General features: G+C 42.3%; 1 protein-coding gene across 7 annotated transcripts in view; it reads right to left on the minus strand.

Moving 5' to 3' along the window:
* Positions 1 to 12,694, minus strand: part of TMEM178A (transmembrane protein 178A) — a 247,738-nt gene that overhangs the window by 5,359 nt on the left and 229,685 nt on the right. For 5 of the 7 annotated variants that reach the window (XM_060169888.1, XM_060169887.1, XM_060169890.1 and 2 more), the window contains 2 exons: positions 8,725 to 8,838; positions 5,798 to 5,940 (listed from right to left, as the gene is read on the minus strand). In XM_060169888.1, the coding sequence (XP_060025871.1) occupies positions 5,798 to 5,940; positions 8,725 to 8,738 (157 nt within the window). In that variant the 5' untranslated portion in view covers positions 8,739 to 8,838. The remainder of the gene's footprint in view (positions 1 to 5,797; positions 5,941 to 8,724; positions 8,839 to 12,694) is intronic. The other 2 variants (XM_060169893.1, XM_060169886.1) reach the window with 1 other exon arrangement.

Raw genomic sequence — 12,694 nt, forward strand, 5'->3', positions numbered from 1 at the left:
CTCCCTTCTTCTCTTAGACATTTCCTTCCCTTTCCCTTCTCCCCTGACCAGCCAGGAGTTCCCTTGGGCTACCACCACTGATACTCTTCAGCCCAGCTGGTGGCGCCAGGGGAGAGGGGTTTATAAGTCCCAAACTCAGTCCTGGCTACCGCTGGTAGCATCTTCAAAAGGGTGAGTAACTACTTGTTCTGAAGAGCGCTGTACGCAGCGACTTTTCTTATAAAATATTAAAAGGTGTTCCGCCGAAGTTCTTCATTAGAAGATACAGTGATATCACAGAATTACAAGACCGGAAAGGATATTTTTGGATCAGAAGAGAAATAAATGTATGCTGCCATCCCAGATCATCAACCTAATTTCCTTCCCTAAACTTCATGGTGCCTATGGCCAGCTGGTATGGTGTAGTTAGGGTAACGGCCCACTCTTTTGACCATCCTCTTTTGATGTGCTTGAAAGGCGGAAAGGAGTGGAAGTTGCTTCACCCTGGTTAGCCTGCTTGATAAACATAGCTGCAACACCCACAGACATAAACACTGATTTTTTTTTTTTCACTCCTTCAAAAGACGGCCTGCCCATCATTCTGGCCTCTTTGCAATTCCAGAAAAAAACCGCCTCAAGCTAATTTTCACACAGATTGCTCAAAAATCCATTGCTAAGTTGCCTTAACTAAATGACTGGGCAGGACTAATAGAGACAGAAAACACTTTTTAAAAAAATCAAATACAAGACCCACAATCTGCAATTAACTAAATCCGAAAAACATCTGATCTTTTTCCCAAAGATTGCAGCAATCTCACCGACCGGCAAATCTGGCCTGACGTGACATAGGCGATTTACAGTCCTTATTGATCCCACCTAGTGTGAATATTCATGTGTTTGGCTGAAGAAATGTTAATGTTTACTTGATTTCAGACCCTGCTCAGGGTGTTAGATAATATAGAATACATGCACTATATTACCTTTCTAAAATAAAACTTAAAAATCCTGAATTCCAGGGACTTCCTTGGTGGTGCCGTGGTCAAGGGTCCACCTGCCAGTGCAGGGGACCGGGGTTCAAGCCCTGGTCCGGGAAGATCCACGGAACAACTAGGCCTGTGTGCCACAACTACTGAGCCTGTGCTCTAGAGCCCGTGAGCCACAACTGCTGAGCCCATGCGCCTAGGGCCCGTGCTCTGCAACAGGAGAAGCCACCGCAATGAGAAGCCCGCACACCACAACAAAGAGTAGCCCCCGCTCACCACAACTAGAGAAAGCCCGTGCTCAACAACAAAGACCCAAGGCAGCCAAAAATAAATAAACTAAAAAAAAAAAAAAAAAAAAAAAATCCTGAATTCCAAAATGCACCTGGTCCCAAGGGCTTCAGATACAGCATTAAGGACCTGTAGTTTTAGATCATAATCAGTGGATACCCTAGAGAATTCAATACACCTACAGAGGAGTCTTTGTTTTAATTTGAATGTATTGAAGCAAAACAATGGGTGGCCTAGCCTGGGTGTTACCGGTCCCTGAGCTTTGCTGGGGCAGCCTGGGCTGTCTCTTCTTTCTCTACTGACCCGAAGGCCCTGCCTCGTAGGCAGTGGCCACTCAGAGCACAGCCTATGAAGGGGAATGGAGGCCCCCATCAAGGGAGGATCAAGCTTTATCCAATTTTTAAGACTCCCAGTATATTAAAGGGTAATTAAAACCCTACTACAGAGACATAAAAATTGTATTTAAAAATACTTGCATTGAATAAATTAACCTTTTAAAATATTTATATTCCTAACAAATGATAATCGTCATACTAGCACAACAGCAATCTAATAGAATGCCTCATTTAAAGCTGATGGAAATGCTCACTCGCAGTGCAGGAGGCAGTGTGGTCTGGTAAAGGGCAGCCCCTCACTGTTGGATCGTAAGTCTTATTCCCTTATCTCTGGATATGCCTCCGTGACGGTGTGTGTGTAACTTCAGGGGACATGAGGTCAAAAGGCTACATTTGAGGCTCTGTGCCCCTGGCCCTGCTGGAGGACCCCTTGAGAGGCCCCAGGGAATTAGGGATGGGAAGTGACAGTCAGCAGCCCTGCTGCTCCACGTGTGGGTTAATCAAGAGCTGTCAGTATGCAATAAGGCCTAAGGAGAGAGATTGTTTCCAAGTTTCCATTTTAACATCTCAAACTGTCACATCACTGATGATCTTCATTGAAGGTTTGGCTAATAAATTCAGGTAGAGAATGAAGATGCCAGCGCCTTAGAAGAGACTAAGTTTAGCATCAAAAATCTGTGGGGTGATGCCGACTAAGACTGCTGAAGACACTTCTGCTTCATTAAAATCAATTCTTTTAACCCTATTTGCTCTCATCTCCTGCTGCTACGTGGGAAGGTCCTACAGCTAATTTATCTCATGCAATGGATTAACATAGTTATCGTGGTGTTTACAAAGGAAATGGAAAGGGATTATTTGTAGTAGCGGAAATGGAAAGGGATTATTTGTAGTAGCAAAAATGAAACAAACCTCCCTAAATCCCACAGTAAGGGAACATAACGCGGCAAATCTACTCCATGGAAGAACATGCAGCTATTAAAAGCTATTACAAACCGAACACAGAACAATATAAGGCCACCGGGAATGCTTACGGTATGATGATAAATGGAAGCCCAGAAAACAAAATATTCAATACTTTCCATGTGATGACGGTGGCAAACATTTTTTCTTTCCTTTTTTTCTGTTGTTGTTTTTTTCTTTTAAATTTTTCTTTTGAAATAATTGTAGATTCACATGCAGTTGAAAGAGATAACACAGTGAGATCCTGTATACCCTTCACCCAATCTCCCCGAATAGTAACGTCTTGCACAACTCTAGTATAATAGCACAACCAGGAAACTTACGATGATACAATCCATCCACCTTATTCCGATTGCACCACTTTTACATGCACTCACTCACTTGTGTGTGTGTGCACTTAGTTCCACGGAATGTCATCACGTGGGCAGATTATGCGGCCACCATCACAGTCCAGACACAGACCATTTCCATCGCAAGGATGCCCTGAGCTACCCTTTTAGAACCACAGCCACTTCTCTCCCTTTTGTTGTTGTCTTTAGTGAGACAAAGACTTGGGCAAGATTTGGTCCAGGATAAGGAAAATATTTTAACAACTAATTTTTCAGATGGTGAGATCTATAAGTGGGTTTTCCCTTTATTCCAAAAAAAAAAAAAAAAAAAGCCAGTGTTATGTGGTAGGTCTGTCCACCCTTCCGGACTGGTCATCAAACTTCAAGTTTACAAGTTTAGGGTGTTTGGGGGTTGCAATGGGTTTTTGCTACTATGGCTATTGTTCTGCTTCTGTTGTTTTTAACAGTTGCACAGGGGCTTTTGATGATAAATCCTGCTGAGCCCCGAGCCAGTCTGGCCCAGAGTTACACAGATGGCTCAGGAATGAGGGCTGAGCAGGGGAAGGTGGGGCTGGCTTTGGAAACTCAGCTCCTAGCTCTCCTCTGAGCCAATGCAAGACTGAACTCCCATCCTCCTTTCATTTAAAACTAAACCAGCCCCTCTGCCTCCCAAGAAACGCTCACTGAGCCTGACTTTATGGTCCTGTGATTTATTTTCATGCCAACAATTGTTTGATATCTAAGAGCATCCTAAATTATTCATGCATTACCCACATTACAAGCGTCCTTTAAAAACTACTACTACTGAGGCTTTTGTCTGGCCCTCAGCTCCTTTCATTTTCCTGAGGATGCTACGTGGGGCCTTTCCAGGGCTGGGGGGTCGTGAATACTTCTTTGATGTATATGAGGACAAGAGTTAGAAAAATGGGGGCCCAACTAATAAAGGAAGGGAAGAAAATGGGGGGAGATATTTCATGACCATTAAGCTTAAAGAAATCCCCTGGACAGCACAGGCCTCTATGATTCTTTGACACCCTCACCTGTTCATTCTACACCCTGGATTTTTTTTTTTTAATATTTATTCATTTATTTATTTGGCTGTGCTGGGTCTTCGCTGCTGCACGCAGGCTCTTAGTTGCGGCATGCGGGATCTAGTTCCCTGACCAGAGATTGAACCTGGACCCCCTGCATTGGGAGCGTGGAGTCTTAACCACTGGACCACCAGGGAAGTCCCTACACTTTGGATTTTAATGAATCCTTTAGGCAGGCACCCTCCCAATGGCTGGTCTTGAAGGTTCAAATCCTCCTCCAAAACCTCAGAAACTAGAATTTTAGCCTCCCTGGGCTACAGTCCTGCAGCCTCTGTGTATTCACCCAAGTCTGGAAAACCTAAGTTGTTTTTCTGCTAAGAATTATTCAAAGGCCAGGTGACTTTTTTTTTTTTTTAATGCTCTGTCGGGATGCTTACAATGATCATCCGTTATTGCAGGTCACTGCTGGTTACAGCGCCATCTCATGGGGTCGGAAAGGCACCGACAGGACTTAGAAAGAAGGAAGGACGTCTGTCTGTGAATTGGGTTACAGGAGCTGACTGGTTGACCAACCAGAAGGCAAAGCACCACCTACCTGTCAGCCCTAAAAGACAGAAAAAATGGTGCCAGTCACCAAGGGGTGCTGCCGCCTCCAGGGAGCACGGGCTTGAGTGAGTGGCCATGACAGCAAGCAGTGCTAGAAACCCCAGCTGTGGTCGCTTGAGTAACAGAACTCCAGAGAAGCAGGAATAAGCTTATTCAAAACGGCTACACATCTAGAGTACTATTACCCCTGATGCTCAGCGTACTTTGTGAAACTGTTAACTTGGCATTCACTAATCACAGACACAATTTTCTAGGAAAAAGCAGGAGGAAAGATTTCTTCCCCGCAGCCATCTTCAGTCAATTTCAGCCATCAACTCAGCTGCTGACTCCTTCTTAGACAAAAATGTTCTTCACCCGACAATCGAAAAGACCATAGTCGTGTCTCCACACACCCCCTTCCAATCTCCTGATTTAACAGCAAGTCACTCCTCGGCGTAAAGCCTTCCGGTGGTTCCCACCACCCTTAGATTAAAATCCAAGCCCCTGCCTGCTTCTCCACCTCATGGGATACTGTCCTCTCCTTCCCTGCCCTCCGGCCACACTGGTCTCTCTGTGGCTCGAAACACATACGTCAAGCCATCCCTGCCTTAGGCCTTGGCACCGTTCCTTCCTCTGCCCGCAGTGCACTCCCTGTGTGGAAGAGGGTCCCCTACACCACCTCCTTTACCGTCCTCACAGCTTTTATCGCTATCACAAATTATTCTTTGTGTCTCCCCACAACAGAAAGGGAGAAGGATTTTGTCTGCCTTCATCATTATGTGTCTTTAGTATGTAGAGAAGTGCCCGGTCCATAGTAAGTCCTCACAAAGCATCTGTGGAGTGAAATGAATGAATGTTTTGTGTGTAAAAATGACACCAATGACTCCATCACTAAGAAATAGACTTTGAGTTGACCTTCAGCCCAGAGGCATGGGCTGTGCTGAGCTATCACCCTCTCCCGGAGGGCTCCTGAGAAGCAATGGCCCATGTTTGCCAAGAGTCCATGCCAGGGTTAGGGGCACAATAGGAAAGAATGGGACAGAAAAATCAGACCTGCCTCATATGGAGATTAAACCCAAGACATTTCCATCTAACCTTGTAACGGGCCACAATGGGGAAATCAGGGCTGCGTTTTTAACACTGTTGTTTTCTTTAAATTCTGTATTGCCCACCAAAGCCAAATGACCTTCTGGTTGCTTTTCTCACAAGTGAAAACAAAATTAATGGATAGATAACAAAGTGAAGCTAGCTGCCTGCAGAGAGGCCTTTGCTTTTGCTGGGAGAGGTGTCAGAGGTGTTCCGCGTACCTGTCATGAGGAAAAGGAGTCCGGCCACGTGCTGGGTCAGGCTTTCCTCCCAGAAGAAGCTGACCATGGCCACAATGCAGCCACAGAGCAGGACGGCCACAGCCATGCCCAGGAAGCCAGCAGTGATTCTTCTTAAATCTAATCTCAAAACACAAACATTCAAAATAATAAGCAGAAGAAGGAGAGTTATTGAAAATTCGAGAACGAAGAGCTTGGTATACATTGTGAAAACTAATACGTTACATGGACAGGTGTAGGGTCTTCAGGGCCACGGTGATTTAGGAAATAAACTCCCTAGGTATTTCATAAGAGGACAGATGGGGTGTAACAAGTCGAGGGGTCAGCCTCTACCCTCCCTGAGTCCATGGAGAAGTCCGTATCAAGTAGAAAATAGACCAGCGGACACCAGGGTAAACAAGGGTAAGAGGTAACAAGTTACTTAGTAAACTGAGAGTGAGGAAGGTTTGCAAAAGATCTTTATTATCCTCCAAAGAGCAACAGAATCATAGGTCACCACCACTGTAGTGGCTGTAATTAATCTGACTTTGGGGAAAGAGCACACCAAGGATGCCAATTACTTTATTTTTAAGTTATACTTCCTCCTGCTGATTTTCAAAAAGGATTTGAGAAAGTGAAGGCAACTGTAACTGAAATAGCGCCCAACATGCACATATAGGACATCTACTCATTAAGGCCCTCTTCCCTTAAACATAGGCCCTACAACCCAAGCTCCCAAGTACCCAGGTTAAGAAAAGGCTGTTCCCATGGGCCAAGCCCCATTGAACACACGAGAAGTTTGGTCTATCACAAAAACACGACTGTGATCACTGGGCCAGGAACCCAGGCCCTGGCCCACCTTCTAGGCCAAAGCAAGAGATGGACTGGCTGGATGTATGGGTTCACTTCCACTCCAGTTGCCCACCCTCCTGCTATTTTGCTGTTTCTTTCTATTTCTCTCCCTCTTTTTTTTTTTTTTTGAATGAAGCTAATTTTAAAAATCGTGAGCTAAATTTCTCTGATCCTTCTTAGAGCAACAGATCCCAAACATAAGTCTGCCGCTGAAGCCAGTGAACAGGTCTAGGCAAGGTGGACCATGCACTCCTGCACACACATGGAACCAAGACTAGAGGCACACCCCGCTGCGTGAGCGTGGGCTGCTCTGCGAAGGTGCCCAGGCAGCCACCACCTCACTGTGTGTTCCTGTGGCCTCTGGCAACTCAGGATGATGTATACAGGGTGGATCACGGTAGCTTTCAGTCTTGCCCTTGTCACACGTGGTCCATCCCTTTCTTTTCAAGGGAGTTTTCATTTCTAGCTCAGAGCATCTAAACTGAAGCAGGGCATTGCAGCCTAGAAGGGGCAGTGTAGACCATCACAGAGCTAGGGGTCACGGGCACTGATCATTTAAAGGGGCTGTTTAATATTAAGGTGTAAGTCGTTTTGAGACATCCAGTGTAATGATAGCTCAGTCACCATTCTCTCACAACCTCCTAAACTCCCTGTGGTTCGAGTTTTATTTTCTATGGCCATTAAAAGGCACAAGGTTCAGATATAATCCACATGGGATTTGCCTTAGTACGGGATATGCTAAGCTTATCTGGTAAACATGGTACAGATCACCAAGTGTGACTTTCTTGGAAAAAGCCATGCCTGAGACTGCTGAAAGCATCTTTCCATGAGAACCTCAGAGAGAATTAAGAGGAGGATGCGCAGTACTGTCTTACTGGGCAGTAACAGGGTACAAACTCTTAGAGTAAAGAGATAAGGCTCTTTTTCAGGACCCTGTGATGATCTTTTCTTGCCGAAAACCAGTGACTGTGTGGCTTTCTGCATAGATGATTAAGGCAAAGAACTCCAAACATGCTCATGAAGAATGAAGATGTAAGAAGACTTAGATAAGGCTCTAACTAAGATCTGCTGAGAAATGACCATTAAGATCAGCCAGCAAGAGATAATTCTCAGGAAGTGATACTACTCAGAAATAAACCACATTTTAGCCAATGACTTTCCAAGTCCTAAATTTGCCGATCATAATATTTATAACATTACACCACTGCTGTGGGCAATATCTTAAGAGCTTCCATTTACATCTTTGAGATTCAAAATAGAGCCCTTTGATCTGTAGAGAGACTTGACTTTACAAAATGAAACTCTACTTGGCTTCCTGTAGTGACTTTGGTCACCAAACAAGATCACTGAAGTCCTTGCGTTGACTGCATTGGAAATGACAATGTCAACCTCTGATTAGGGTAAACACTAAAAAGGATTAGGCCTAGTTTTTTGCTTTTCTGAATTATCTATCCCTAGGCAACATGAATCGACAGTTTTCAGGTAAATATCAGTCCTCTTTGGTGTCACACTGCACAGTCCTTTCTACAGTTTCACATTTTCCTGACGGTAAAAAAGATAGTTCCTGCCATCGGGATGTGGAGATAACAGACACCGTCTGAGAAAATTACAACATACACTCATAAAGATATTTTAGCAGAAATACCAAGGTCTGAGATAGACACAGTAACTAAAATGAATATTGGATAAAGAAGACTAAAATAACACACCTAAGGTATAGTCTCCTTGGTTTACTAAGATAAGCGCCAGATCAGGGCCTTGTACCACATGGCTTGGTAAAGACTGCTCTCAGGAGGTGGCTTGTATACCGATGCCACAAGGACAGACACGCTCGCTGCACTGTCTCACAAAGCCCCACGCCTGACTCTCACACATCTGATCTGCAAACAAGTTGTGACCATGGCACAGTGAAATGACTCTCTGAGTCTCTGACCAAGTCGGATGGGGCCCAGAGGCCCACGCAGGATCAGCACAGCATCTTTCAGTCCAAATCTGAAAGGGCTGGTGGGAAGGCTTTTTGTTCAGAAAGACACCATTTCCTCTCTGACCCTCTCTGACCCTTTCCCAGAAATACTCACGAAGCAGGTGCCATTCATCTTGCTGGATTGTCTTGGTCAAATTGAAAGGAATGTTTCGTAAGCGTATCGGCTGAGAAAAGTGGTACTTGATAGCTGTACATCGCTGTGCAATACCTTGAAGGAAATAAGAAATGTGATTTACTAGTCCATGCATTTGTAATAGGATTCTGGAAACTGAAGGCAGGACAATGCATCCTAAACTGGGGTGAAGGGGCAGGGGATAGGAATCTCTTGATTACTCTCATTAATAGAGACAAGTCAGAGTAGTAAAGACCCAAAACGTGAAATAATTTTTTAAATCATGTTTATTTTTGAACGTATTAAATTTGATAAGAATCTAAACTCCCCTAATTATTTTTTCAATGTTGAATTTGTATGAACTAAACACAAAACTCCTCAAGGAGAAATGGCCTAAAAGTATACAGATGATTGGGAGAAATCAGCTTGGAATTTGAACACAGATAAATTTCACGCATCCAAATTTGATCCAACCTCAAACTCTCAAATGGGCTGAATCAAAAAGTATATCAGGAAGTGTGTTATTTGGAAACCAGAAGACATTTTTCAATAAAGAGCCTTCTACGTAGTGGTTTAAATAGTGATTAGGTCTCTAGACAGCCCACGAGAGCCTAAGTAGCCCTCCAGCAGCTGATATAATTCCTCAATACACATTTTACTGATCTGAATTCTAGGTTCTAAGACAACGGGTAATATTAAAAGTAGAAAGGAGAAAGAAATTTTTTCCTCCCTTTCCTGGTTGTATGCACAATATTTTGAAATGGGCAAGTATCCACTGCTTTATCTAGTATCTTTTCCTACCTTCCCTCTCAATCCATGCTTTTATTGCATAAATTAACACAGGCCTATTTTTCCCCTAAAGTCTTCTGAATCCCACGAAAGTATCTATCTTCCTGTCAAATTAAAATGAAACAAAACTTCCTTGTTTCCTTGTAAATCACCTTGGCCAGCTGTTTGGATAAATGCAATCTGATTAGATTAATTTTAAAAGAGCTGTGAGTAAATGTTAATCTTTTCACTCCGGCAGCTGTTAAAAAATATTCTCATAGATGCCAATAAATCTCTAATTGGTGGAATTTGAGTAAATGTAATTAAAAAAGTGAAAATTTTAAAAACTCAGGCATTGAAAGGGGAGATTAGTATTTGAGCACAGTTAACATCGAGCCACTTAGTCCCTGATGGGAAGGCACCTACAGGATCACCTCCCTTGTTTCTCAATCATCAGTATGCATAAGAATCACCTGGGGAGCTAGTTTAAAATGTAGACTCCTGGACCCAACCCACGATATTCTGACTCAAAAGATATGGGATGGAGCCAGGAACCTGACTTTTAACAAAACAGCCCAAGTAATGCGGATGCAGGCAGCTAAGAAACTATCCAGGACTATCTCTGCTTTTTTGGAAGCTTTTTTTTTTTTCCTTATGAAACCACAGATTCTCTAAAAGCTCACAGCTCTTTCTATTTTTCTCTTTGTTTTTTCAACATAGGCCCCTGGCGGTGGTTGTGAGGTCTAAGGCATGTAAGTTCGGTGTTTACATATAAGTTACGTGTTTATAAGTCAGAAAATGCCTGTGCTTACAAAGAGCAAATGACCTGGTCTGAGAATAATAAAAGACAACAGACTGCAATAATAGCTCTCATTTGTGTTTTTCAAAACTGTCATTCCACTTGATACTCATCCTCGGGCTAACCTTGGGGCTCTGTGTAAGCAGGAAGTGAAGGTTAAAGTAGAGTTGAACACATGCCCCAACACACACACAGAGCCCATTGGCAAAGACTGGGGGACTTATTGGTTCCAGGCAGTTAAGAACACTTCTGTCCAATCATTAGCATCCCACTAAGCTAGCCAAGCAGAGGCTTCAGGGCCCACATATGACAAAGGATACAGACTTCACAGAATTAGTTCAGTAGAGTCACCCTGAGGAGGAGGGAGAATCTAAATTCCAGAGTTGCTATATTATTTTAAATGTCCAGTTTCAATTAAAAAGTATAAAACATACACAGAAAAAGGCTCCTACATAGAAGAAAAATGTCAGTCCATAGAAACTGTCACTGAAGAAGCCCAGACATTGGATTTACCTAACCAAGACTTTCCGCGTGGCATGTGGAATCTTAGTTCCCCGACCAGGGATCGAACCTGTACCCCCTGCAGTGGAAGCACGGAGTCTCAACTACGGACCACCAGGGAAGTCCCTACCCAAGACTTTATATCAACTGTTTTAAATATGTTCAAAGAACTAAAGGAAACCATGTCCAAGGAACTAAAGACAAGTGTGAGAATGATGTCTCACCAAATAGAGAATATCAGCAAAGTGATGGAAAGTATGAAAAGAGACAGAAAAAAAAACCAAATAGAAATTCTGAAGTTGAAGAGTATAAAAATGGAAATTTAAAAATTTACTAGAGGGGCTCAACAAAATTTTGAGCAGGCCGAAAAAAGAATCAGCAAACTTGAAGATAGATCAATTGAGATTATCCAGTCTGAGGAGTATAGTGGGAGACCCAAAAGGGAGGAGAGGGAAAAGGGGACAAAAAGAATATTTGAAGAAACAGTTGTCAAAAACTTCTTAAATGTGATGAAAAACATGAATCTACACATCTAAGAAGTTTGATGAAGTACAAATAGGATAAACTCAAAGGGATTCACACCCAGACTGTTGAAAGCCAAAGACAGAGAATCTTGAAAACTGCAAGGAAAAAAGTAATGTATCATGTATAAGAGCTCCTCAGAAGATTAGAAACTGATTTCTCATCAGAAAACATGGAGGTCAAAGGGAGTGGAATGACATATTCAAAGCACTGAAAGAAAGATTATCAACCAAGAATTCTATATTCAGCAAAGCTATCCTTCAGAAATGAAGGGAAAATGAAGACATTTCCAGTTAAACAAAAACTGAGAGAATGTGTCACTAGCAGACCTACCCTACAAGAAATACTAAAGGGAGTCCTTCAGGCTGAATGAAAGGACAGTAACTGAATCCACATGAAGAAACAAAGAACATTTGTAATGTTACAACACAGGTAAACATAAATGGACTAAAATATAAATAGACCAAACACTCCAACCAAAAGCAGAGATTGGCATTACAGACAAAACAACATGATCCAACTATGTGATGTCCACTAAAGACACACTTTAGATTCAAAGACACAAGTAGGCTGGAAGCAAAAGGATGGAAAATGATATACCATGAAAACAGTCACCAAAAGATAGACGGAATAGCTATACTAACATCAGGCAAAACAGACTTTAAGACCAAAAGTGTTATTAGAGACAAAGAAAGACATTTTATAGTGATAAAAAGGTCAATCCACTAAGAAGATATAACAACTATAAACATATTTTATCCACTTACCAACAAAGCCCCAAAATACTTGAAAAAACTGACAGAATTAAAGGAAGAAATAGACAATTCAACAATAATAGTTGGGCACTTCAGTATTCCACTTTCGATAATGGTGGAACAACTAGATAGAAGGTCAACAAGGAAACAGAAGATTTGAACAACACTATAAACCAACTAGACAAAACACACATCTATAGACCACTCCACCAAACAGCAGAATATACATAATTTTCAAGTGCAAATAGAACACTCCCCAGCATACCCCATATTTTAGGCAATAAAACAAATCTCAATAAATTTAAAGAAAGTCATACAAAGTATGTTCTCTGACCACAATACAATGAAATTAGAAATCAATAACAGAAGGAAAATTTGGAAATTCAGAAATTTGTGGAAATTAAGTAACACACTTCTAAACAACCAATGCATCAAAAACAAATCACAAGGGAAATTTAAAAACACTTTGAGATTAATGAAAACAAAATCACAATATATGAAAATTTATAGGACGCAGCTAAAGCAGTGCTTACTGGGAAATTTATACCTGCAAATGCCTACATTAAAAGAGAAAGTCTCAAATCAGTAGCCTAACTTTTCACCTGAA

Source organism: Lagenorhynchus albirostris, chromosome 13, assembly GCF_949774975.1.
Source record: "Lagenorhynchus albirostris chromosome 13, mLagAlb1.1, whole genome shotgun sequence".
NCBI classification, from domain to species: domain Eukaryota; kingdom Metazoa; phylum Chordata; class Mammalia; order Artiodactyla; family Delphinidae; genus Lagenorhynchus; species Lagenorhynchus albirostris.